Here is a 27,453-nt window from a genome sequence, read left to right on the forward strand (position 1 = left end):
TCCCCAGATTTTGTACTTAACCATTTTTTTTCTAGGTGGTGTCAAATTCAGGAACAACCACGCAGGAAAAGCTAGGTCCTAACTGGAAGAACATGAAGTGAAAAGCATTCATTAAGTCATCAGATATGTCTAATTCCCTGCTCTTCCCTATTTCTTTTTATCCTACCATTGGTGTTTACTGGAGCAGCTACACAGAACAAGAACTTACTGCCACACTATGGAGTGAGCTGCACACATCTCAAGCAGATACACAGCCTCCACTTCTGCTTGCCCTATTGCAAAATCATCTTATATTTTCCACACATTCTGCAAACATAACAAGCTGTTGCAGGACAGTTATCTAGGGAATGAATGTGGGACCATCAGCAATAACTGCCTACTCCCAAATGCTATCGGAAAAATATGCAGATTTTTGTAGGTATGTACCAGAAGACAGGCTTAATTTAGATGCAGGGTTGACAACTTGGAAATTATATATCCTAATATGCATATGCTCCCAAGCATGTGTAGAAATATCTATTTATTAAAGCAGTCCATTTACTTAAAGGAATTAATTATCAGATTTAAAAAAAAAACCAACCAAACAAAAACCAACAAGTTATTGAATGAGTACAATGATAGAAAATGCCACCCACTTAACTCTCAAGAACATATTGTACAGGCACACCTCTAAGCAGAATATGACCCACATCACTCAAGTTACAAGCAAGCATCTCCATTATTTTTCTGCAAGTTATGCCTAATAGCTACAATCATTAAATCTCAGTGAAAAGTCATAATGGCTTGAATGTGTTTAAGATATTCCAGTCAGAGGAAATGAAGAATTGCACCAAGACAAATCATCCCCTTATATGTTGGATATCTTCTCATTATTACTGTTGCCATTACTTACGATAATTTTCCTTCAGTTATTAAGCTAATTCATTCAGTCCATATTTTATTATTCTTTGGCCTTAGTTTTTGGCACAGGAAGAAATGGAAGCTTGGTCCAGTGGTTTAAGGCACTGGCAGACTCAGATGATACTAGTTCAGCTCTTGGCTTCCCTTCAGACAAATTGCCATGGCACAGCTTACAGAATTTGATTGTGTAACTGTGTTGAGGAAAGTGTGACTTTTTTACTTCAGGAACCTTAAAGATAGTTGTATTTTATACTGCAACAAAGTAAGTCTCATAACTAGGATACTGTATTCCTGTTCTCCAAGTGAAAAGCATTAAAGAGAATTTTTCTGTCAACATCACTGAATCTATATTGAGCTCTTACTAGTCTAACTATGCCAGGTACATCTAATCAAAGAGTTATTCCAGCAAAGATAAGGTCTTGTTAAGGTCTTAGTCTTTCATATTTTATTTTCTCAGTTACAAAATAAGGATAAGTATCTTAAATTATGAGATGCTCATTTACTGTGATAAGCTAACTCAGTATTTTAGATGAACAATCATAAAAACCCCAATACTGAACATGAATAATCAGAGTTCTCTGCTTACCGAGATCAAAAGCAAGCCCAGTGTCACTAAAGTCTTTCACTTCCGTTTGACTTCAGTAGGCTGAGAGTAATTGGTGCATTGCAAAGAATTTCAATCCTGTATTATTGTAAACTATATAGTATTTCCACTGAAGTCATATTTTAGGTAAGAATAAACTAACTGTATGTGTGTTATGAGCTTGTGTGCTTCTCTGCAGAAGCATAATTCTACAAGGGCAAATTTATACATAGGAATAGAGAACAAAGACTGATATTGTCCTGCCCACCCTAGAAATGTTCAGATCAACAAAAGAACATTTTGACTCACTTTAAGGAAATCCCAAAGCCAAACTCATACAGCCAAACTACTTCCCCTTAGAACCTGTTTGACTATAACAATGTCACACAGATTTTGTTGAGAAGAACTGGTTCAGAACCATTGCATTTGAATTTGCAATGAATTCGAATGCTTATCTGTCGCCTCTGTAAGGCGTGGTGACCTGGTTCAGGAACGGCACGGCGACCACCCCAAGGTCACTCGGTCCATTAGCTCGCAGACACCAATGTGGTAGACGGCAAATGGCATTTATTGGTGAGTGACACGGCATTATATAGCTTGGGTTTACAACGTCACTTCCGTCCGCTTACCTCATAAACTAAGTGCCATTGGCTATCAGGAGAGAGGCCCTGTCTTTCCGTACAGCGCGATATCTTCTGGCCGCCTGGCCCTAACTACCTACATTTCCCCCCTCCCTATGCGTATTTAAATTAGTTAAAATATAACAATCTTAAAAGAATATCTATATCGTAATCTTAGGTAGAAAACAATCTAAAAAGTATATACATCACAAACTTGAAAATGTAAGGCACACTAAGGAAGAGGTAGTTGGAGGGGGGGGGTGATTGGAAGTAACAGGGTGTAATCGGGGACAGTTAAGGGAAACTTTGAACTAAAGCTTTTTAAAGAAGTTGTCGGCGTTCTACTAACATGATGTTAACCTGCTCTAGCCGGCTCTTAACAAATGACACGAGCTTATTCAATATACAGGGTCCGAAGATCAGTGCCACCACGATCATTGTGATTGGCCCTATCAGGGTAGATATCAGAGTGGTCAGCCATGGAGAATGGTTAAACCATGATGTGAACCAATTTTGTTGTGCCTCTCGTTCCCTTTTTCGTTTTTCTAATCCCTTTCGCAATTTGGCCATGGTATCCCTTACTATTCCAGTATGGTCCGCATACACACAACATTCCTCCCTTAGTGCAGCACACACCCCCCCTTGCTGTAAGAACATCAGGTCTAATCCTCTTCGATTTTGCAGCACTACTTCAGAAAGTGATCTAATTGATTGTTCTAGTGCACTTATTGATTGTTCAATTCTAGTCAGGTCTTCATCTACTGCCATTCTCAAGGCACTGAATTCTTTATTCTGTTGCACCAGGGATGCTACTCCCGTGCCTATTCCCTATGATCATTAGTGTAGCTATCGTTAGTGCCGTAAAGGGTTCTCGTTTTGACAGATGGTGTTCTGGGGTAATCTGTGAGTCATAGACAAAGTCTTCAGGATGGTAAAAGATTTTGGGGATTATAGTTACCTGGATACAGTATTCTGAGAACTCATCAAATTTTTCCATTGACAAACAGGATGTAACTCCCGAGGTAGAACAAACCCACTTGGTATTGTTAGCTGGTATTAACTATTTTGCAGGGGTATTGGCTTGTGTTTTATCAACACACAGTTGTTTTTTATGCTCTGGGACTTTGCCTACACACACGCCGCTTCCCACCACCTGTGCTAGCGTGATTCTTTGTTTTTCTGCGTCCCATGTACACTGGGCCGGATTCGTATCGTTTAGCCGTACGGGTGTGTCACTCACTCCCACCGCCTCATAAAAGGGTGGTCTTAACCCGTAGCACAGCCAGCAATGCTCTGTAAGATTTGGATTAGTTTTGTTCAGGACTCGGTAGCTAGCTTGCATCATTTTCCAGAGAGAACTTTCATAAGGGATTTTGGCGGTATGTGTTGCTATAGTGCGTGTTGTGATATGTGTTGTTGTGGTGCGTGTGGTCGGGATGCGTGTTGTTGGGGCGCGTGTCGTTGTGGTGTGTGTTGTTGGGATGTGTGTTGTCATGTAGGTTTTTGTTGTTACTTCCTGGTTGTCGGTCTTTTTAGTCACATAGTTTCGGTTAGGAGTAATCTGGGCTGTTTCCTTGACAACTATTCGATTGGGATCTACTGGTGGTGGATCGTTTGGGACAACCTCCTTTTTTATTAGGATTAGGCCACCTTTGTCTGATCCTGGTTCTGTATATCTGACTCCCCAAACTTTCCCAAGCAACCAACTATCTTCATGGGGTCTGGTAACATTCAAGAAGAGGTATTGACACTTCCCACGTCCTTGCCATCCTCGGGGTGGGGTGCATCCGTATGGACCCCACTGAACCTTTAGGTATCTGTCTCTACCGCTACCCGGTATCCAAGCAGGGGCTATGGTCTCACATCCCCAATAGCCACAATAGTAGTGGTTGGGAAGGTTACAATACCCCTTCCCGGGATTGGAACCGGGACACATATAAAACTCTAGGTATTCCCAACACCGATCTCTCGGGACTAGCTGACATAAAGAAGCATTGAAGCTCGGTGCACCTGATGTTATCTGAGTTGCGATGACTTGCTGACTCTCAAATCGAAGAAGAGACCATTTAAATGGCTGGTGATGAGAGTGGTCTGATTCTACTTGTCCTACAGTGAGAAGTTCTAAGATCAGGATCACACAAAAGCACCGCAGCCCTCCTCCGTGGCGGTCGCGTTGCCGTTGTCCGGTTTCTGCCAGTGTGGAATTCTCAGGCACGGACAGGGTGTTTGTCGGCCTGTCGTCCTCACTTGCCACCGGGGTGTATGGATTACGAGGGCGCCCGATGATCCGGTCCTGTGGATAGAAACTCACAGTTTTCATTAGTTTTATTCTGGAGGTCTGGTTTGATGGATTTAAGCGGGCACCACTTAACCTTTCCATCTTTTTTAACAGCAGCGTACCCTCGTCCTGTAAGAATTAGTCTCCATCCTTGCTCTCATTCTCCCAGCTCATTTCTAATTATGACCAGCGGGCCTTCTTCTAGTGCTTGGGTGGCCCAATGTTTTTGGGTGGGGCTATTCACCTCTTCTCCTCTGGGGAATTGGTTTAGTGCTAAAAGAGCAGTCGCTAGCAGGCGTGTTTGGTCTCCTGGGGGAATGGTGTTGACAGAACCTTCCGTTTTTGCCAACACTTTTAATTTGGATTTCAGGGTTTGATTTGCCCGTTCAACTATAGCTTGTCCTGTGCTATTATATGGAATGCCATGTGTTAGGGTGATACCCCATTTCAAAGCGAATGCCTGGACTGATTTGGAGACAAAGTTTGGACCATTGTCTGTTTTGATCTGGTTAGGGATGCCGAGCCACGCCATGACCGTCAACTAATGTTGGATGGTTGCTTTGGAGTCGGTTTTAAGGTGCTGTGTGGCTACAATCACTCCGCTATATGTATCTACAGTCACTGCTAGCCACGCTCGGGGTTTTAACAACTGACAAAGTGTAAAGTCCGTCTGCCACACTTTGGAGGCCTTAAGGCCTCTGGGGTTAACTCCACTGGACCACAATGGTGCTTTCTGACAGTGGGGGCACGTGGCGACTATGTGTTTCGCGTCAGTAACTGAAATCCCGCATTTCTTTGCTAGCGCTTTAGCTCCGATGTGTAAAGACTCATGTAGCTGACGGGCGTTCCTTAGCGTCCACAATCCTTTCGCAGCAGCGTCTGCTTTGTCGTTGCCGATTTGGAAAAACCCTTTAATCGGGTCGTGGCTGTTAACATGGATGACCGATATGGTACCCTTTCGGGAGAAAAGTGCTTCTTCCAGCATGAGTGCAGTTGTGGATGTAGATACACCGGGTCCTGACATGGCTAAACAAAGTTTGGCCACGAACATCGAATCGGTCACTATGTTAAGGCGCTCCATTGGGAACAGTCCACAGGCCAGTACTACGGCCATCGCTTCTAATTGCTGGGCTGAAAGCGCATGATCAGTCAATTTAACACAGTGCCATCCCCCTCCCGACTGCCACACTGCCGCCGCAGTTGAAGTCGCTGAGGATGCGTCCGTAAAGACTGTTGGTCCCTGTTGGGGTCAATCCATGATCTTTTGTGGGAGATCAATGTTGACAATTGTCAGCATTTGAGTCCAAGGGGGTTTTGCGGCATATTGGACTTCCCCGCCAAATCCTACAAGGGCTATTGCCAGGTATTCTGATATTGCCACCGATTGCGTTGGGAGTTGTTTGCGGAAGGGTAGATATATCCTGGTGGGTTCGATACCTAGGTGTCTTAAGGCGAGTTTTCTGCCCTTCATAATGAGGTTACTCAGGCACTCTACTCCTGGAGAGAATGCACGTGGTGGTTTTCCTAGGACTATCCATTGTACTGGCTGAGCTTTTTCAGGGGGCCCCTGGGCTAGTGCCCCTACTCCCCCTCCTTCCGTAAAATGTACATACAGATCGAGTGGTACGTCTGGATTCCATCTGGCGAGTGTGCTCGATGATACTCGTTGCTCAATAAAGTCAAGAGAGTCCATCGCTTCTGCCGTCAGAGTTTTCTGTTCCCATGGATTCTTTCCTTTCAGAAGGTCATACAGGGGGGTCATGATTTCGGGAGGGACTAGGACAATGTTACGGAGCCATTGCAAAGACCCCACTAACTGTTGCATATCGTGGTTTGTTCTGATGTCACGACGGATTTTTATTTGGGGGGAGGTTACGTAAGAGCTCGTGATCCCTACTCCCAAAAAGCTTACACATGGTCCTTTTTTAACTTTCGCGCTTGCAATTTCAAACTCATTTGTTTTTAGAGTTTCTGAGACTGTCAATACCAGCTGGTCTACCTGATTTCCTGACGGCGCAGCGATCAAGATATCGTCCATGTACTGAATTATAGTCGCGGTTGGGTCACTGCGGCGAACTGGTGCCAACGCTCGATCCACTGTAATCTGGCAGATGGTAGGCGAGTTGATCATTCCTTGAGGCAGCACTTTCCACTGGAAACGCAGGTTGGGGCGTTGGCTGTTGGGAAACACAACAGAGAAAGCAAACCGCTCCTTGTCCTCCTCATGCAGGGGTATTGAAAAGAAACAGTCCTTAATATCAAGGATAGCACAAGGTTGTCCCTTTGGTATCACAGAGTTCGTGGGTAATAGTGTTTGGACGGGGCCCATTGGTTGAATTCTCTTATTTACTTCGCGCAGGTCATGGAGGAGGCGAAACCCCTCACCAGCTCGTTTGGGTATTACGAAAACCGGGGTGTTCCATGGGCTAGTGGATGGCTCTATGTGACCTCGTTGTAATTCACGGTCGACTAGCTCAAGAAGAGCGTCCATTCGAGGCTTTGACAGGGGCCACTGCTCGACCCACACCGGGTTAGATGATTTCCACGTTAATTTAATTGGCGGGAGTGGGTGTACGGCAGTGGCCCTTATGGTAAATTTGTCACCCTGGCTTTTAATAGGGCTAGAGCATCCCTTCCCAACAGGGGTGGGACCTTTGACATGACATATAGGAAGAGAGTAATAGTTTTCTCTGGTCCTTTTTCAGTGTGGAGCGTGACTGCAATTAATTGAGCACTCTTTCGAGCTCGGGATAATTCCCCGACTCCACCCACCAAGGGGGCATCTTCTAATTTCCAACGCGAGGGCCAGATCGTCTCAGGGATAACTGTAATATCTGCTCCAGTATCAATCAAAAAGGGGACGCTGATGGTGATATCATTTAAGGTATTATAGAGGGAGCAAATCCCCCACACCACCGGTGGATCATCACACTTTACTGTCAGGGCCACCCCAGGGTCTCACCCCCAAAGGGTGGTCCGTGCTGTCCCTGAGGTGATGACACGTTCTGCTGCATTGTCGGTTGAACCATAAAGTTGGTCACTTCTTGAGGGGGCAGCGGGTTTGGGAGTGCTTTGCCCCATTCGGGGTTGGCATAGTTGGGCCGCCTCGTATCCCAAGTGGGAGAGGGCTGTGTGCGGCCCGGATGCCCCCTCCCCCTCCCGTTTCCCTGAGTTTTAGATTTACATTCCTTAGCAAAATGTCCTTTCTTTCCGCAGGCCCAACACGGTCCTCTGGGTCGACTTTGGCCTGGGGGGGGCCGTGTTGGCTGATCCCCCAACTGACAGCAGTTTGCTACCACATGGCCCGCCTGGCCACATTTAAAACAAGCCATCACACTAGCTATTGCGGTACGAACGGCCACCTGAATTGGGGCTAACTGCTCTTCCTTTGCGACATGCTTAATCATGTCCGCAATACTTGACCCCACTGGCAACGATCGTAGGATTTCTTTGGTTGCTGAATTACATTGCTGACGTAAACATTCTGCTACGACCGGACCTTTTGCCTCCGCAGGCAGGGCTGAAGAGTCGACCGCTGCCTGGAGACGATCTACAAATTGTGTAAAGCTCTCACTTTCACTTTGCTTTATTGCGGACCATGGCGATGGCTTGGCAATAACTCTAGAAGCTGTGCGGATGGCTTCTCTGGCCGCACGAGTAGTTGTCATAACTTCATGGGCCCGCAGGCCCTGGGCCTGTGCCTGAGGGGTGATCATTGTTGGGTCTGTACCCATCAGTCGCTGTAGGCTGGAGCCATGTAGCGGGTGATTCGCCCCAGCTACTTGGGCCAGTTTTCCTGCGCAGTTCTCCTCCCATTCTTGTTTAAAAACAATCATACCTGCCCCATCAAAGATCATTTTACAAGTTTGCTTTATATCGAACGGGAGCATATCATCTCCCCCAAAAACACCATCTATGAGAGTGGAGACCATAGCAGAATTAAGCCCTTTATCCGCGATTGCCTTAACAATTGCTTGTATATCCTTAGGGTTTATGGGCGAGTGGACCCTTTGTCCTCCATCCGTCACCCTGACCGGGAACGCTAACGCGGCTGGTGGGACCCAGTCGGCACATGCGCTCTTTATTTTCCTCCAGTCCGTGAGAGGGATTTCTCCCCCTCGCGGTTTGTCTTTAATTCGGATTGGGATGCTTTGGCTCTTAACTTTGTCTGTTTCCGTTTCATCTCCCTCTGAGGCTGAGTCAGCTGCGAGCCACTCGTCCGAGCTCGTGTCTGATCCGAAGTCGGAACTTGACTGACTAGTTGCTTCCGGTTCCCGGTACCTTTTTGTCAGGCTCCGGCCCCGCCCGCTTCCCTTGCGGGCGGGCCGTTCCCTCTCTCTTGGCTGGCCCCTCCCTTTTGGTTCGCCCTTTCCTCTAGGTTTGCCCCGCCCCCTTGGTTCGTCCTTCCCTCTGGGTTCGCCCCGCCCCCTGCTTGGTGAGGTGGTTCTTTTCCGATAGCTACTCTGGTTGGCTTTCCTTCCTTCGCTCACGCTCCCCTCTCCCTCCCAGTCACTTCCACTAACTTTCTCGTTCTCACTCTCCTCCCCTTCCCATTTGTGTGTGCTTGTTAGTGCTAGCGCGTCCTCCCTGTTCCCGCCACAGGCATCCTTGCCCCGCCCTTCTTTTTTGTGCTCGGCGCCATTGTGGGGTGCGTAGGGTGGTGGTTTAGCCCAGACTTCCCCAGACTTTGCTTTCTCCGCAGCGCCCCTGGCCTCTTCAGCTAACCCACCCCAGAAAGATTTAGCTCGTTTTTGTCCCTCCGTTAGTGAGTCGGGGTTCGGAAGCTGAGGGGACACACCACCCTCTTGTAGATCTTTAGGCTTAACAGAATCATCATTGTCCGGGGGCTGAGAAGTCTGCGTGGCTGCCCCGACTCCTAATTTCGGGGTGACCGGCAAACAGTTCTTCGCCGCCCTCCAGGTATCTTGTTCTTGTATGGCCTTTCGCAAGGCCTGTACGACTTTCCCCCACGATTTAAGATTTTTCGCACAACCTGAGGACATCGTCTCCTCGGCTAATGCTTTAGTGCATTTATCCCACGTTTCGGGGTGGAGAATATCCACCGGATCATCAATGACCCCAATTTGCACAAGCCTCGCAACTGTGAGAGTGAAATCTTTGGGTTTACAATCAATACCCCACTGCTTATGTAATTGTGATACGACCTGCACAAGGACTTCCATTGTCCTTGTTGGTCCGGGAGCGTCCTCCCCGCCGGGCTGGTCCTGCCGCTCCGGCCGCCGTTCACCTGTCCAGGCGACGAGTCCCAGGTTTCGGCACCACTTGTCGCCTCTGTAAGGCGTGGTGACCTGGTTCAGGAACGGCACGGCGACCACCCCAAGGTCGCTCGGTCCATTAGCTCGCAGACACCAATGTGGTAGACGGCAAATGGCGTTTATTGGTGAGTGACACGGCATTATATAGCTTGGGTTTACAACGTCACTTCCGTCCGCTTACCTCATAAACTAAGTGCCATTGGCTATCAGGAGAGAGGCCCTGTCTTTCCGTACAGCGCGATATCTTCCGGCCGCCTGGCCCTACACTTATCAACCACCCCACTTTGTGTCCTCTACATAAGCAAAGTACTAACTTTTTATTTGAATACCAATGGAAACTCATTCCTAAATGCTCAGTGATATTTTTCTAACTATATGCAGCTCCTTTTTTATATAAGGCCTCATTCGTTTCTTTTTCCTAAAATATTTGAAATAATAGAATAATAGATAAAAGGAGAAAAAAAGCTCAATTATTTCAGAAACCAATATATCAGCAATCAATGAAAATACAGGCAATCATAACTACATCTTGAAAAACACATTCCTTTCAGTTTCGAAGTCAGGAACAACTGTATTAGAAAAAATGAAGTGGTAGAAAATACAGGCTTACAGCGTTTGGAGCAAGTGCATGGTTGTAACACCTCTGTTCAGGATTTGCACTCTGAACTTCAGCAATATACTTCTGTCAGACAGAAGTCCAGAAGTTTCTACAAACAATGAACTTGTCACACAGAAACAAATTACATGGTATAGAATAAAGAAAATATTTAACTGGCTGCATAGGCCTTTATTAATTGGGAATGTATAAAAACCAGAGTGCATCCAATTAACTGTGTGCACAGCTATGGTCCATAAGACTACACCTACTGTGAAAGGGCAGTATTACTGATCTCCATGTGTGTGGTAAATCCACACTCCTTGGAAGCACTGCAGCTACTGAACATGTGTAGATAGATGGTAAAATATATGTAGATTCCATCATGTGATAAGAGAAGGATTGCGATTTGCAACTTCTCATGTCATCAGAAGATTGAGCACTGTAGCTTTAACTATTTGGAAAGCTACATATCCACTTCTGCCACTGTCATTTTATGTTCTGTGCTAGAAACTACCCAGAGCATCACGGTATATCTAAGAAGCATGCCTATTTGGCATTCCTCTGCTATGCAGGCACTATTGCTAGACATAATTTTTTAACATGAAGTGCTAAATCCTCTGTTATTTTCACCAATGATAATGCAAACTGTACAGTTATATCTTTATCTACATCAAGGAATAATTACTCAGTTACCGTTCCCCTTCTATGGTGAACACCTGTTGACTGTTTGCATCTACATTCCCACTATTAACAAACTTTTCCACATTTAATTTAGCAATGGTTGATTTTAACAGCTTTCTAAGCATGATCACAAAGGGGCTGAAAGCCATCTGACAGCTCTTCAGTCTCATGTTACAGAACCGAGATACAAAATGATTGTATAGCTTCTTATATTTTTGCCCAAGTGTTAATCTTATAAAGAACATTCTCTCTGTGAATATTCAACCAGTTTTCACAATCAAGCTATTTCTACTCAACTTAATCACAGATCAGGTTTTTTCATTTTTAGTCTAACACAATGATAGGACTGATTCTTGTGCTGTGCTATTTCTGCACAACATTTACTGATAATGAGTTTTTCTGCTGCCTGATGATCTAGAATTTTTTCAAGGAAAATGTTATACAAATAATAAAATACGCATTTCATGGTTTTCCCTTTTCTGTTAGTTCAGTGATAGAGTTCTCTGGTGCTATACAGTATAAATAGTTAATGCTGATATATATTGAGTGCTGTTGTGGAACTGCAGTCATTTTTAGCTGACATGCTTTCATTAAATTGCCACATTGCACCTAAGCCTTAAGAACTCCTAAGTACATAAAAACATATTTATATGCATATGCACATATAGGGTAGGTTCTTATGCCTCAGTTTTAATAACTAACAGTGAAAATGAGTATTTAATGGTGGGGGACAGGCGTTATCTTCAGTCCTGAGGTCACCTAATTTGTGCCCTTGACAACCAACGGCACTATGATTATCAACTTCCAAAGTAATTGATGTTCTCATAAGAAAGTTAATGTTGGACTTCAATATTGCAAAAATAAAATATTTTTGTCTCTTGTGAATTTGGAACATCTAAGAACACTCAGAAAAATACATATTTTAGTATTTTAGACATTTTTCCTGCCACATCCAATGAATAAGTCACCATCTTGTGCTTTTACCATTCACTTGCTAAATTTCCTTCTCAAAGCCATGCACGTAGTTTGTCTTGTTCACAGAATTTGAAGCATACATTTTTCATTAAAATGTATTAAATAATATTGTGTTTAGGCATATTACTTTAAGAAAAAAAATTTTGAGAAGGAGGTTATTTAAGTCAGAAAAACATGACATCAGAGTCTTGGAAATGGCAAAACTAAGCTCAGATGCAAATATGTGCAGTGGTTAGAAAGGGACAGATTAATATCAACAGGCTATTGTAGCAGTACTCCTCAAAATGTCAGATGTGTACATCAGCCCTTTTCTGACATGGTATTTCACACAGACTGCAGGGCAAACAGGATTTCTGCTGGGATGTTTTTATAAAATACAAACAGGACTGTCCTGCATTTCCATTCAGACAAATGGGTACTACTGTTAATTATATGATTGCAGTTTCTCACTTGACCTCTGCCTCAGCTCATGCACCAAATGGCTTATGTTTAATTAGCTGCTGATAACTAATTTGCCCAGATTCAAGTAAAATCTCTGTGACAGGTCACCGCATAAAAATCCAGATTTGTCCCTTACTGATATATACAGAAAGTTGCTTTAAAGAGCCATTGATATCCCAGAAACAGTCTGGGATTTTCACATTCTGACATTTTCATGCCTTCATGCCTGTAACTAAGATCTTAAATCCAGATGTATGCAGGTAACCAAGAATATGCCATTATCAGCATCAAAATAAAAGCACAGTGGGCATAAGACATAACAAACATAAACTCCTTTTCCCATATTCCACATCAGCCAGCCACAAGGCAGCTTCACTAAAAGCCACAAAACCACTCAGCCCAGTGCTATGTCTGACTTAAGGGGAAACATTCATACAAACCACAGTCCAGCACTATGCTTCTGCAGCCACATAACTTGCAACCCCAAACTCACCTAAGGCCAGGCATGTATGTCTGCAAAATACTATGTAGATGTGTTCATAGGTAGTACTTAAAGCCACAGATTCAGAAGAATGATTCAAGCATGTCTCATGCAAAACATGCAAAATTCCTTTTCTAGACCAAATGGTGCAGTGTAAAAGGCAGCAGAAAAGCCAGGAATCAGAGTCATCTGCTACTTTAAAGCTGTGACCTACATCTAGTAGCCAAGGAAAAGACATTAGAAGACAGAGCTTTACAACAACAGGAGATTATTAGGCATAGTGAAGAAACAATTGCTTCATGCAATTACAACTTTAAAGCTGAATTTAACTCTCCCATCTCCACTGTGGGTCTCTTTTGTATGTTTTGATCTTGTTCCACTATGAATCTCCCAGTGCTATCACATGCCATCTATCCAAGAGCACTATGTGCTGCTCACATGGGAGTTACAGATGGGTCAAGAGGAAAATTTTGCCCTGACATGAATAAGTAAGGAAAAAATAAACTTGCACTTGTGAAAAGCTAATGCAAGTGTTAATAATTAAGGGGATGCCCTTGATATCATTCAGCTATCCAATTTTGCTGTATCCTATCATTTTTTCCCTTTCATCACATTTACCAGGTTTATATGTAGGGCACCTTGTCAGGATGCTAGAAAAGATGTCGCCTTGTTGTCTGACATGGACTTTGTCCTGGGAGTGACCATTTTCTTTTCTCCAGTAACAGATTATATTAAAGTAGTTGCACTGAAGATTAGAAAGCCTGTTCATGAAATATTTGTAAAAATTTATCTGTGTTATGACCACAACAATCTTTTAAATGGATGACTGTAAAACAAGCAATGTTCTCTCACTTGCTCAGGGCAGATTTATTTATGGAATAACATGGGAATTCAATATACACAGCAAATACCCCCAAACAGACATTTTCCTGAGGGACTAGTGGGGGAGAAAGAAGAATATATATATATATACATATATATATATATATGCACACACACACACTGCTGCATTTCTGAATTCTGATATGGCAAGCAAAGCAGAACAAAAATCATCTGTCAGTTCCACACAGCAGAGCCCAGCTCCCATATGCCACTCTTTTTCCAGAAGAGGATTACTGTTTTAATATGCTGAGTTCACATCATCTATTCCACGCTCAGTGGGCAAATCAAAACCAAAAAATCCATCTATATAATATCAAAGAGTTAACCCTGATCCATACACACAGTCTCAGAAATGGCCTTTATGCAGGGAAATTGTGTGGTGACCAGGGGAAAGCAGGTTTTCTTAGGCTACTAAGCAACAGTAACTGCAACTGCAGCTGCTGCTGCATGCAGCCTCTGGCCAAACTTCTGCTTGCTAGGAACCCCCCAGTGCCATTGTGTGACCAGTAGATCTGCACAGCCACAGACCCACCAGCTCTCAGCCAATTCTAATTCTTTCCCAAATTATTTCATACTGCTTTTACAAGGGGTTTTATTCAGTGATATAGCACAGGTCCCTGATTACGCAGTGTGCTTTCTGTTCCCATGGAAGCAGTGAAACCACAGCCATTGCCTGTGTCCAGCACTTACCAAAGCCTGGGAATAAAGGCAGACTTTGCTGCAGAGGGAAGAGAGCTACTGGATAAAGAGATGATGACCTGCAGTCACATTTTATACAGTGCAGCTTTACCAGCACACTAGACTATGCTGGAAAATAATTTCAAATCGTGTTTCTAATAAATATGGTGGCTGCTATCTGCCTGACAAGTGCAAAGAAAGTTGTTTTCTTCACCTAAAGAAGCTCCACCAATAATAATTCCTCAGTGGGGGCAATGTTTTGTGTCAAGCTGATCTCTTAAAAATTAGCTTGCACTCATCAGGGGCACCCACTGATGGCCAAGTTTTCTTTTTGTTGAAGGAAGAATAAACATCTCTTTGTAAAATTTTATTCCAGATGAGTCAGAAGAGGCCTATACTCCAGGTCTATGAATTTTATCTTTTAGTTCCCCAAGTTCTTAAAATTTTTCCATTACCTTGATTGGTTTTGCTGAAGCAAAGCATAAACAAACAGTTTTATACTTTATGTTAATATGTTTCCATGACACTTTCCTGTTACAGAGATTGCTTGAAGGTGGGTAAAAAAAGCTGTCAGCATTAGTGCAGATCCTGTACACATGACTAGCCTGCACATAGATAATAGGCATTCATAAGTCATGCATCACCACACTTCCTTGTAAGATTATCTTGATTGAAATGGACAGGAGGTGTTTTCTGAATTTTTTACCACCAACAAATTTTCCTTTAGGAGATTGTATAGATGAGATACTCATTGTGGTGAGTTGACCCAGGCTGGATGCCAGGTGCCCACCAAAGCCATTCAATCACTCCCCTCCTCAACTGGACAGGGGAGAGAAAATACAACAAAAGGCTCATGGGTCGAGATAAGGACAGTGAGAGATCACTCAGCAAATACAGTCATGGGCAAAACAGACTCGACTTGGGAAATTAGTTTAATTTATACCAATCAAAGCAGAGTAGGATAACGAAAAATAAAACCAAATCTTAAAACACCTTCCCCCCATCCCTCCCTTCTTCCCAGGCTTAACTTTACTCCTCAATTCTCTACCTCCTCCCCCCCACAGCGGCACAGGGAGATGGGGAATGGGGGTTGCAGTCAGTATATCACACACTGTCTCTGCCACTCCTTCCTCCTCAGGGGGAGGACTACTCACACTCCTCCCCTACTCCAGTGTGGGGTCCCTCCCATGGCAGACAATTCTCCATGAACTTCTCCAACATGAGCCCTTCCCATGGGCTGCAGTTCTTCATGAACTGCTCCAGCATGGGTCCCTTCCACGGCGCGCAGTCCTTCAGGCACAGACTGCTCCAGTGCAGGTCCTCCCAGCAAACCTGCTCCAGTGTGGGCTCCTCTCTGCACAGGTTCACAGGTCCTGCCAGAAGCCTCCTCCAGCACAGGCTTCCCACAGGGTCACAGCCTCCTTCAGGCATTCACCTGCTCCAGCGTGGAGTCCTCCACAGGCTGCAGGTGGATATCTGCTCCACCATGGTCTTCCCCATGGGCTGCAGGGGGATAGCCTGACTCACCATGGTCTTCCCCATGGGCTGCAGGGGAATCTCTGCTCCAGCACCTAGAGCACCTCCTCCCCCTCCTTCTTCACTGACCTTCGTGCCTGTAGAGTTCTTTCTCTCACATATTCTCACTCCTCTCTCCAGCTGCAATTGCTGCTGTGCAGCAACTTTTTCCCCTTCTTAAGTATGTTATCCCAGAGGCACTACCACCATTGCTGATGGGCTCAGCCTCGGCCAGCCATGGGTCTGTCTTGGAGCCAGCTGGCACTGGCTCTATTGAACACAGGGGAAGCTTCTAGCAGCTTCTCACAGAAGCCACCCCTGTAGTCCCTCTGCTACCAAAACCTTGCCACGCAAACCCAATACAGTCATTTATACAAAAGACATTTCACACTGTTCTATCAATGTTTTTATGTAAATGGGAATCAATCGCATAATTTCTAAAAACTAACTGTCAAAAGAGCTGAATGCAACTGCAATGGGGGGGGAGTTCTGTGTTTCCAGACGTTAATATATAGATGAATCCCTTAGTCCAAAAGCCATACTATTACACTCAGCAAGGGATTCTTCCCTTTTTCCATCAATATTCATGTGCTTGAAAGAGGACACATAGTAACCTAAATGTCACTGTTGAGAAGTGGAGAAGAAATATTCTTACTCCATTATGTTAGTTCAGGACATAAGGTCCAAATGACTGCAGCCCCCTCTGGATACTGCAAGATGAAGAGAGATACAGAGCCTCTGCATAGAGTCGGTCAGGTGCTACCCTCTGAGGCTCGGGCAGGTAAGGCAGAAGCTAGGAATGCATTGCTGGCAGCACAGCAAGGGTGAAATGATGAAGTGGCACTTTAGCTGTACCTTGGTTACTTACTCTTAAGAAAGTGGTTGCTATAGCTGAGTCTCAACAGAGAACAAGTGAAAGCCCAGAGAGAAGGGTGGGAAATGCACCCTAGCCATGTCCATACTTGTCCATCAGTACCACCGTTAAGACTAGTGCAAGGCAGACCTGCCATACTCTGGGACCCAGGCATTGTTGATCATTTTCCTCTATTTGACTAGATTAAGGACAGGAGTTCTTGTCAAGGCCTGTCACTGACAAAAAAGTAATTGCTTCACTCCTCTCCTAACTCCCTCTATGAGTGCATTCACCAAATAGTGAGAAACAAAACCAGAGAATTAGCACACCTCTTCCTGCCCTTACAGCAGTCACACAGCTTCCATTGCATCCTTCCCACCAGACATTGTCCTGATTTCAGCTGGGTTAAACCACGACAGACATTTATAGTAAGAATTTGTAGAATAGGGACAAGTTACTACTCTGTTTTACTGTACCTAACTATCACTGCTGCACTCTTAATTGGCCTTTAGGCAGTAAAATAATAAAATATAATTAACAGTCGTGTTTTTGCCAGTTTCTGAAGTTACATCACGATGTGAGTTCCTTGGTTCATTTTACCACAGAAGCACCCTAAGCCCTCTACTCTTCCAGAATGAAGCAATCATGTGTGAAATGGAGGCAGACAAAGCACTCCTGAGTAATTTTTAATGGTGTGTGCTAATGATTTTCAAGCCAGATTCAAGATTTCAGAACAAGCGAGGCTGATAAAGTAAATGCAACTCTAAGTGGCCATCGCTCATTAACCACTCTCCCCAATAATATTTACATATTTGGCAGCAGCAAAGTCTGGCTACGGCTCCTCAACTCTTACTGTTTTGCTTAGAATAACCCTGCAGCAAGGCTAACAACAGGGGACTTTTTTTACTTATAGGCTAGACCACTGATGGGTAGGAACAACTACCAGACACTCCCACACCGCCCAAAATAATTTTCTGGAATTTGGTGCTGATAGTCAGTCACAAACCTCCTCTGCTCACAGCTCCTCTACTCCCAGAAGCCCTTCTGGCCTCCTCTGCTGCCTGGAGCCCCCCCACCTCCCTTTCACAGGGGCACCAATGAGTCCCCTGTACCCCTGAGTCAGCAGAAACCCTGGGAATCGTTCCTAACAGGGTTAGGACAAGACTATGTATTGGCATGGCAACACTTGCAACCTGTTGCAGCTCCGAAAAGTCTTTTTCAATGATTTGGAGTCCGACTACAGAGTTGCCTTCCATACCTGCCTGCAGGCATGGAGTACATTTTTGCTTTTACCCTCTTATGAAACTTTTTTGCCTGTCTGCTCAGTGCAGAGCATGGATTGGCATATCCTCTGTGGGTAAATGAAAGGAGAACAGCTAGAAAAGAAAAGGGGCTGGTAAGAATCTTCACCTCCACTGCCATAGCACACTGGCTACAGCAGCCTAAATACTAGCAAACATCTGAACAAAAGCAGCAGATTATTTCCCATGTCCCTCCCAAAAAGGAGAGACAGGAAATAAATGATGAGTGTTTGAGTCACACTTCTCTCCCTGAACATTAAAGCTACGCACCACAATGCAAGAATAAGCTTACAGGCACAAGACAACCTTTGCAGACGTTATTAATGTGGTACAAAGAATGAAAATGCTATCCCATACAGGGAACTCCTGCAGGCCTCATCCGTGGTACCTCTCACGGACATCAACAGGAGCTTGCCTGAGAAAAGGCTGCAAACTTTGATCCATAAATAGAATCTCGAAATAACACATTTCACCATGGAAACAATTGTTCAGGTTATTTCTGTTCTATTTAAGATTGTAGCAGGAACTGCACCAGATGCTTCACAGACTACAGAAACCACATGCCTCAGTATCGCACACGGGGTTGAAGTGCTCGGTTTTGCTCAGTCCCAGTCGCACCACTCCCCCCCCTGCCTGGCGCTGAGGCTGCGGTGAGCTGTCATTAGCATTTCGATCTCAAAAAGCGTACATCTGCAAGAGAACACTGGCCATGCGAGAACGGTATTCCCAGGGCTGTTCCACTACTGTTTCAGAGAAAGATTTCCCAGAAACAAGATAAAAGCCCCAAACTCCCTCTGTTGCGCCCCGTACACCCTCACGCCTGCAGGGATCCTGTTCGGGCGTCTCAGGCCTGTACGTGCACAGCCGCAAATCACTTGCTGCAGCCAAAGCTCCCCCAGCTCTGAGCGCGCCGCCCTGGTGCGTCCCCTTCGCCCCCGGTTGCTCTGACGCTCCGCGGAGCGCCGGCGCGAAGGAGTTAAAGCGGTCGAGACCCCCGCCGCCCGCCCGCCGCCGGGGCCGGGCCCCTTCCCCCCGCCGCCGAGCAGCCTCCTGACGTCAGCCCCGCGCACGGCGCAGGGGACGCGCTAGCGGGCGGCTCGGCGCGGCGGCGGCGGCGGCGGCGGGCGGAGGAGACCCGCGGCGGGCGGCTGCGAGCAGCCGGGGGAGCGTGCTGCCGCGGGGCCGCCGCCCGCAGCCGCCGCCAGCATGTCCGCGAAGGAGCGGCAAAAGGGCAAGGTGACCAAGGACAGCGTCACCCTCCTGCCCTGCTTCTACTTCGTGGAGGTGAGTGGCCGCCCCGGCCGAGCGGGCCCCTCGGGAGGAGCCGCGGGGGCGGCGGGGCCGGCGGCGGGTGCGGGGGGCTGGCGGCGGACGCGGGGAGCGGCGCGCCTCGGAGCCTTTCCGCGGGGAATGCCGCTTTCCCCGCGGCGAGGGAGCTCGCCTCGGCACTGGTTCCGCACCGTCTGATGCAAAATCCCTACGTGATGCTTCGCCTCACCGAAATCGGCATCGAAGCCCCCCCATAAGGAGCAGGCATAAATGAATCTCTTCTTTGCAGTCTTTTCAAGTGCGAATTATTTCTAGGAATTACTCAGCAAATGAAAGGGTTGCTCAACTAAATCATGCTATGTGCACAGGAACCTCTCGGGAGGAAGACATGTTTCAAGAAGGGCTGGCTTCTAGGCAAACGTCGCTCGCATTGCTTCAGTAGAATAAAAATCAATTCTGTAAGGGAATGCTTAGGGAAACAGAAATGTTCTCAAAATGATAATCAGTGGCATCAGTTTCTACCAACCTCTGGATTACGTGCTTCCTCTAACAGAGCTGAAAATGTCTGGTTTGAAGATGGGGTTCTCGGCACATCTTAAAGAGCAAAACATGCTATGGCTGCTCAGCTGGTAGCAGGTGGAGTTGCAGAGGCACTAGCTGCTTGGTGTGTCACTCTGAGGCATTTAGCCCCCCTGGAAAGTACAGTCACTTATGTACTTCTCTAAGATATGAGTAGACACAGTTTAAGCTTAAAGAAATTGGCATAATGTTAATTTGTTTAATCGCATAGCAGTAAGAAGGAGGTAAGAATGTTTTATGGATTGAGCAAAGTGTTTCAGGTGACCCCACTCACAGGGAAGTGACTGAGACACTTTGAGGCACCATGTAACTTACCTCAGAGAGAGATTGTGAAAATAATGTGAACAATTTAGTGGTAAAATATGGTGTAAGTTAACCATAACTGGTGTGCTGAATAAAAACATAAAAAATACATACAACACTTAATATACAAAACTCTAAAATATAAACATCGGCTGAAATGTAAAACAAAAATTATTTTTTTTCAGGTGCACTTGAAGGGCTTGGGAGATTCTCTAGGAGGTAGAAGGGATCAGGTTGAGAAGTTTTAGATAACAGTGGAGTGTCTCTGTCCCCTGTGCTCCCCAAGCACCTGGACATGGTCAGGAGCTAACCCAAAGTAAGCTGCACCAACTGGAAAGCTTTGCAGAAGCTGGTTATATGGAAGTATCCAACACATCCTATCAATGCAATTAGGCCTGCTCAAGAAAAGCCTTTTGATGGAAGGCACTTGCTGTGCCATGTATCTTATACTAGCTTTGCATAGGAGGGAGAGGTCAAGCTTGGAGAAGCCCCTAAAAAAATGTAGGGGCTTCCTCAATCTCTGTGTCATCTTTGTTGCTTTGGGAATCCAAACAGGACAAGAGATTGCTGGACTTCAGCTTGGGCATAACTCTAATGCAGGGGACAATGTAGAGATCCTGCAAGACACAACAGAACTGTGCTGTTTGGGGGGCTTGGCTTTGGCCTGCAGCAAGATGGGATGAAATAGAGCAGCAGCACAAAATGTGTGCCTGCTGCTCAAAAGAGTTGCCTTACATAATATTAATTGCATACTTGTAGTTCCCCTAGAAGCTCCCTGTAGCTGTTACAAGGAATAAGGCAAAGGATTCTGTGAGCAATGAAGAACTTAGACTGAGCTCTGTGTACAGTTCCCACATGAAGGAGGCGAGTTCTCCACTCTGGTGTGGACTTCTAACACCTTCAGCAAGTCATTTACAGCTAGATCTAAAGTGGTGATCTCTTCAATACCCACCTGCTCTGAGAGGGAGTCGGAGTTCTCCCTTAAAAGAATGGTGTCCTAATGAACTTCTAGGACTTACATGTTATTTAGTTGCAGAAGCAGAGTCCAGAGCCTGTGCGAGCCCTTCTCCCCCAGGAGCAAGTTCTAATTATTGAACTGATGAACATGTAGGTATTCAGTACAAGTAAAAGCAACATCAAGAGAAAAAACTGATGCAATACACCTGAGCTTAAACATCCATTAGGAAACTCTTTGGTGAGTTGTCAGCCCTCTCCCATTACACTGCAGGAGGATTTGAAACCATTTCCCACATTTTAGTTGAGTAGCCGTATCACTTGAGTGAAAAGGTGACAACAGTTTTTATGATATTTAGAAAGATATACTTGGCATGTGTTACGTACAACCACCCTGCATTTACCTGCATGTGCACTAATAAGATTAATGAGAGTGCCTTTCTAGAGCTTTGTAGCACAGGCAGATGCCAGCACTTCAACAGAATCAGAAAAAAGGACATGATGGCTTAGATTCTTCCATTGTGATTGGCTCAAGGAGAACCAAAGATTGAATTGCACCTCATAAAGAGATATTTCATCAAAGATAATTTAATTGCAATGAGAAGTTCAGAAGTGTAAGGGATAGAGGAATCACCCAGTGTGGTTGACTGGCATTACTATCTAATATGGATTTCCTTTGTAAGCAGGAGGTAAGCTCCTAATGTGATCCAACTACTTAAAACCAAAACTTACCCAATTTAATTATGGCTCTCTGAATTTTAAAGCTTTTACTTTCATGAATAGTGGTTGAATGGATGATGGGAAACAGGCTTCCAACCTCTCTCCTCTGAATGCTGTCAATTCTTTTATTTTTTTCCGTATTTTTCCATTTTTCAATTCTTTTTTTTTCTTCTGCCACTCACTAACTTTAATCTTCCATGTCCCATTCATAGCAGACAGTCCCTCCCCACCCTGAACTGCAATTTAATAAACAGAGCTCATTAAGTTTGCACCTTCAAACAAGAAAATTAGAGTTTGCTGTCATCCACTTTGTATCAAGACCTAGGATGTCTAGGCCAAAAGAAAAGCAGATTGTTTAGAAAATACATTACAAAAAAGTGCTGTTTTTTCTTTCAAACACTAGACAAAAGGAAAGACATGGGAAAAAGGATGTTGGGTCAAGGAGGAAGTCAAAATTCCAAAGCGGTAGGAAAGGGATGTGTTCATGTGTATACAAATTAAATATATAGCTAGAGAGTGGAAAAATTACCTGTAATAACTAATATAAATCAGGCATGCAGAACAAGTAAAGACAGATTCTGTGCTTCAGAAGGACGAAATACCAGCAAATACAGTTCTGACACTGAGGGTTTTCTGCTATTAAGATCCTTAAGAATGCGTTATAAATGAGACTAACTCCTGTAAACAAACGTGTTTGGTGGCAGCAACTTTCAGGATTGGATAAAATGTAATTACATAGAATGTTTGCAAGTCAATGGATGGTTACCTTCAAAAGAAATACTCTAGGCCTAATTTTGGTTTCAATCTAATTTAAGAATAATTCAAACTAGCAGATTTTATCAACAGAGTTAAAACATAAACCCAATTTGCCCCTCTTGAGATCATTATTATCACTAGAGCTAGTCTTCATTTACACAGCAAAAGCAAAAGGAGAATCAGGCTAGAGCTTTGGAAGACATAGAAATGAAAAAGAAATGAAATGAAGAGATGGAGCTTCTGAAAAATGTGGATGGGTCATTCTCTAAAAACATCAGAGGCAAACAAATGAGCATTATGAAATAAATCTTAACACATTTTCAATTACATATTTTGAAGTTTCATGATTCATAAAATAAAATAACTTGTATCGTAAGAATGTTTTAGAGGTTATTTTAAAACACTGGTAATACTTCTGCTTAGCAGAGCCTGTGATCAGCACACACTCCTGACAGCTCAATAGTTTTAGATTGCCTTGTGCATCGTGCTTACCTGAAGCACATGGTGATCAGCACTGCCAGGCAGTTTGGCCTTTTTTATTCCTAATTATGCTTGTGGCATTTTAGGGTTCTGTAGACTGTTTGGATTATCTAAGCTTCATTTGCATAGCTGAGAAAGACAAAACTTGCCATGAAAACTCACAGTCCCTCTGGTCTAGCAGGAATTCATTTTCATGGTAAAAAGTCTACATGCCTCTGGGAGATACTGCAAATGAGTATTCCTGGAATAAATTTTGCTTTTTGTTAACTGACTTTCTTTTCAGCATATTCAGAGTATATCATAAGTATATTCACTTACAGATGAAATACAGATGTCTCGCATTTTAATATGAATCTGGAAAACTTCCAGGGTTATGTAGTTTCTGTTCCTGGCAGAATGGTCATACTTTAGAGGCAGGACAGACACATACATTTCTTCTTGGTGGAGGAAAAAGACTGTCTTCACCCATGCTATTCCACATTAAAAACTGCTGGTTTAAATCCTGGCTTCACAGAAGTCACTATGAATTTTGCCTTCGACTTCTGTGGCACTATTGCTTCATCTGGTGCCCCAGATGTGGGAAGGCAAAAGGCCAAGGTGTTGTCAATCTGAGTGACTTGATGCACTTATTCTCCACCTAAATTGTGTTCCGGTGCCACAGCCTTCATCTGTTGGTTGCTTAACTTCCAGGGACTAAAATGGGAGACATTTCAATGTCCCTTGTACAGTTAAGTTTTTTCTTTACATTATCTTCTAGACTCTTGTGTATGATGCATGCGTACAGATATAGGTAGCTTCATTTTTCTAGGTTTTCCAGAGTGCAGCCAGGAGTTAATAACATCAGGATTGTTTTAAAACGCTTCTTTCAGACTGGAAGACCACTTAGTTTTCTCATTCCCCAAAGGAGCTGGATTCTCACCAGCAAAAAGCACAAAAATCAGTTATCATTGTAGGACTCCAGGCTGCAAAATGCAGGAGGTCATCAGCTTCCATTGAAATAAGTGCATGTAGAGACTGTTCACTGTGTCTCAGCACCAGATGCTTTATTTCCTTTTGTTTCTAACATACACTGACAGAGCTAGGTTTGAAATGTCAAATGTTTGTACACATCACTTGGTAGCTCAGTGCCACTTCTCAGTCACATCTGGCATTTTTTTCAGCTGTTCAGCCATGCATAACCCACCACATTTATGCACTTTGTCACCTGCAAGTCATGTATAGGTGTGACTGCAAGAGACACAAAAAGCCAAGGGAGTGCACTGATTAGAATAAGAGCAGAGGGAGAGTAGGCTATAGGGCCAAATCTTTCTTCCTAAATACAGGATGTTCGGATTCAGTGTAAGAGTTAAACTATACCGCTGTGTCTTGGAGGCATAGTATAGTCACATTTCTCTCTAGATAGGTTTTCTGTTATGCTTAAATTAGCCTGGGGGGGGGGGGGGGGGGGGAAATAACCAACAAAAAACCTGAACTGCAGAAGATGAAATTATCCCCATACTGAGGAAGTAGCATAATACTTTCCAAATACATTGCTTTTTCTCTCAAAGGAGTCAACCATGTGTGAGGGGAGGGGAAAAGGAAAAAAACACTTTCACAGTCTGCTCATTGAGCTGACATGGTCAAGTGGCTGACTTACAGAGGATACATGTGCATTAGAGACCAGCATCCCCAAAATATTAAGGGGTTATCTGAGGCCTGAGGAGGCTGCTATGCATTCAAAGCAGCTATATAGTTCATTGGCCAAGTCATCAACGTTACATCCTCCACATCACTTCCATGCTTTTACAGAAGAGCCATACAGCCTGCATCCCATCAGCTTTTAGCAGATGATGAACAGAAAAAGGGAACAAAAAGGGAGGTGTCAGGCCTGTGCCAAGGCTGTCCTGGGAGAAAAAAATGCAAATACCACATGTCAGATCTCCCTCTGTGTTTGGCTACTTGCTTGGCCAGTGTAGAGTTTGAGTTGTTCATAGTGAAAGAAGGCTCTGCTCCCTTTTCAGTCCTGCACCATCCTCCTGACCTAATACCCCAGTGGTAAAAGGAGGCCTGATTATGTTAGAAATTAAAGGATATTAAATTTGTCAAATTATTACCTCTTCCAAAAATTTATACCCCTCTCTGTGATTTTCTTCTATAATTGTTAAAAATCTATTACTCTGCAGCCAAAATTAATAAAGAACAGCCTATTGTGGAACCTTGCATACAGGGGAGCTGAGCTGTTATAAACATTGTATCTTGACTGACGATTTTGTCCCTTAAAAGTCCAGTTTGTAGGAAGGGCGTTCAGAAGTGGCAAAACATCATGGGAGTAGGCTGCTGGAGAAGGGTTGGCACCCACGGAATTTTTTTTTTTTTTAATGTATGTATGGAAACCAGTGTGTTTTAGAGAGTAGAATAAATTGTAGTGTTGTATAGGGACTGGCAGCTTTTTTCCATAGAGATGGGGTTTTTGAGGAAACTTCTAGCTGAAGTTTGGTAACACTCTGACCCGAAAACAACCACCTTTTTTTGATATGTTGCTGTTCTTGATTTACCTTGCAGCAGGAGCATAAAAGAAATTTCATAATCAACAGTATGTGCAATATCCTAAATCTCATTGTTTGTAGTTATTCATTGATTATAACTAATCATTGATTTAATTAATCAATAATCATAATTGTAATAATAATTAATGAATCATCAATTAAGTTTGAAGTCACACTGAAAAGAAATGCATTAATGGTATTTTTTGTGTTGTAAAATTTCTGCCTAAGGATCTGCTTTCTGTTTAAGTACATATACTTAATTAAAAAGAAATATTTTAGAAGTATTTTTAGATCATTCCTGCCTGAGAATATTTTTGTTCAACAATTTTTATTCTGTTGGTCTCTCCCTGTGTAATTGCTGCTTCACGTATATTTATTTAAAAAAAAAAAAAAAAAAAAAAGGAAATAAGCACTTTTAGGATTACCATGTGTTCAGCATGACTTTTGAGATTTCTGAAATAAATAGGAATTTTATCAGTGATGTATCAGTTCTGTTTCTGGTCTTACACATACTGAGAGGTTTTCTATTAAGAATACTTAAGATCAAGATCAAGAGGTTTGAGGAGCTGCACAAAGGTATCTTTGTATTTCTAAAGCTAGACTCTAATTGGCAGTCACCAAACAATTTAATTAAACTCTAAAATCAATGCTGGAAATAAGGATAACTTAATTTTCCAAAATTGTAATGATAATAGCTTTCAGTGACACCTGGGATTTGAAATTAAACTGTGAGCTGAAATTAAGTCCATTAGTGTTAAATCTAGGAGAAGGAAGACCATCATATCATGTCTCTGCAATTAGTTTCCACAAAACTTAGACAATGGTGAGGTAAAAATCCTTCAGAGAAAAGACCAGTTCCTACGGCTTTGGCCAGATGAAACCTTCATCCAAAAAAGGGACAAGAAACAGCAGAAACTCATGTTCAGAGAGAAAAGCAAAACGCCTTTATACAGATGCAAAACTTACGACTTCTGAAAAGCCTGAATGCCTTCTCTTATAAGCCTGAGGCATTTAAGAATTAAGTTTGGAACATAAAAAAATCTACAAATCTGACTTTCAGGTCAAGCAAGTTCCCTGCTCTACAGCCATCCTGTGCTTAGTACTATCTCTCAAAAGTCCTCATGACAGCCCAGTTTACAATGCATTTGAGCTTGAACTTCGTTATAATCCCCGTCCTGCACAGCAGTCTCACCGAGGGTTAAGGTACAGCACTGGTGTAGCTAAGCAGGAGCCATGTGTTCTCAAAAACAAGAGAAAATGGCAGAATTTGGGCTGATACCATTTCTTCTTCCTGACCTATTTCTGGAAGGTATTCAGTCATAGTCATGACCTCCGTATTAATTCCTGCCAGCATAAAAGAGACCTGTCCTCCTTCCAGTCTCTCCTCTTGTCTTTTGTGAATCTCACAGCAAAGTACAACAGGACACAGCCAGGGCGGTTGAAAGCTGCAATCACTGTTAGTAGTTGGCTACGGATAGGAATACCTTGTCTCCTCCAACCCACCACAGCCCTCTTTTTTCTTTCATCCATTTGTTGGGCCTTGCCATTTAGACCATGAATTATTTGGCACAAGGACTGGCATTTATGATACATTTTAATAGAATCTTCCACAATGCCACAGCCTTGCAGTGCGAACACAACATAGCTATTAAATAGGGCATCGTTCTCCCAAGTACCTGGCTGGTATTTTTATCAAAGGAGAAAGCGATAGCATTCACTAGCTATCTCTTTGAGGCAATCCTGTTTATTTACTTGATAGCTTACAAAGATTCCCTGATTCCCAGAAAACAAGAAAAATGCCAGGA

The 27,453-nt window shown here is 43.8% G+C and overlaps 1 protein-coding gene across 1 annotated transcript in view; it reads left to right on the forward strand.

Moving 5' to 3' along the window:
• Window positions 1-18,968: 18,968 nt before the first annotated feature.
• The window catches only part of PLPPR4 (phospholipid phosphatase related 4), a 33,969-nt gene continuing 25,484 nt past the window's right edge, over window positions 18,969-27,453 (forward strand). Inside the window, exon 1 of the mRNA XM_049809017.1 lies at window positions 18,969-19,346. Coding sequence (XP_049664974.1) covers window positions 19,269-19,346 — 78 coding nt within the window. The 5' untranslated portion in view covers window positions 18,969-19,268. The remainder of the gene's footprint in view (window positions 19,347-27,453) is intronic.

This window comes from Accipiter gentilis, chromosome 8 (genome assembly GCF_929443795.1).
Source record: "Accipiter gentilis chromosome 8, bAccGen1.1, whole genome shotgun sequence".
NCBI lineage: Eukaryota > Metazoa > Chordata > Aves > Accipitriformes > Accipitridae > Astur > Astur gentilis.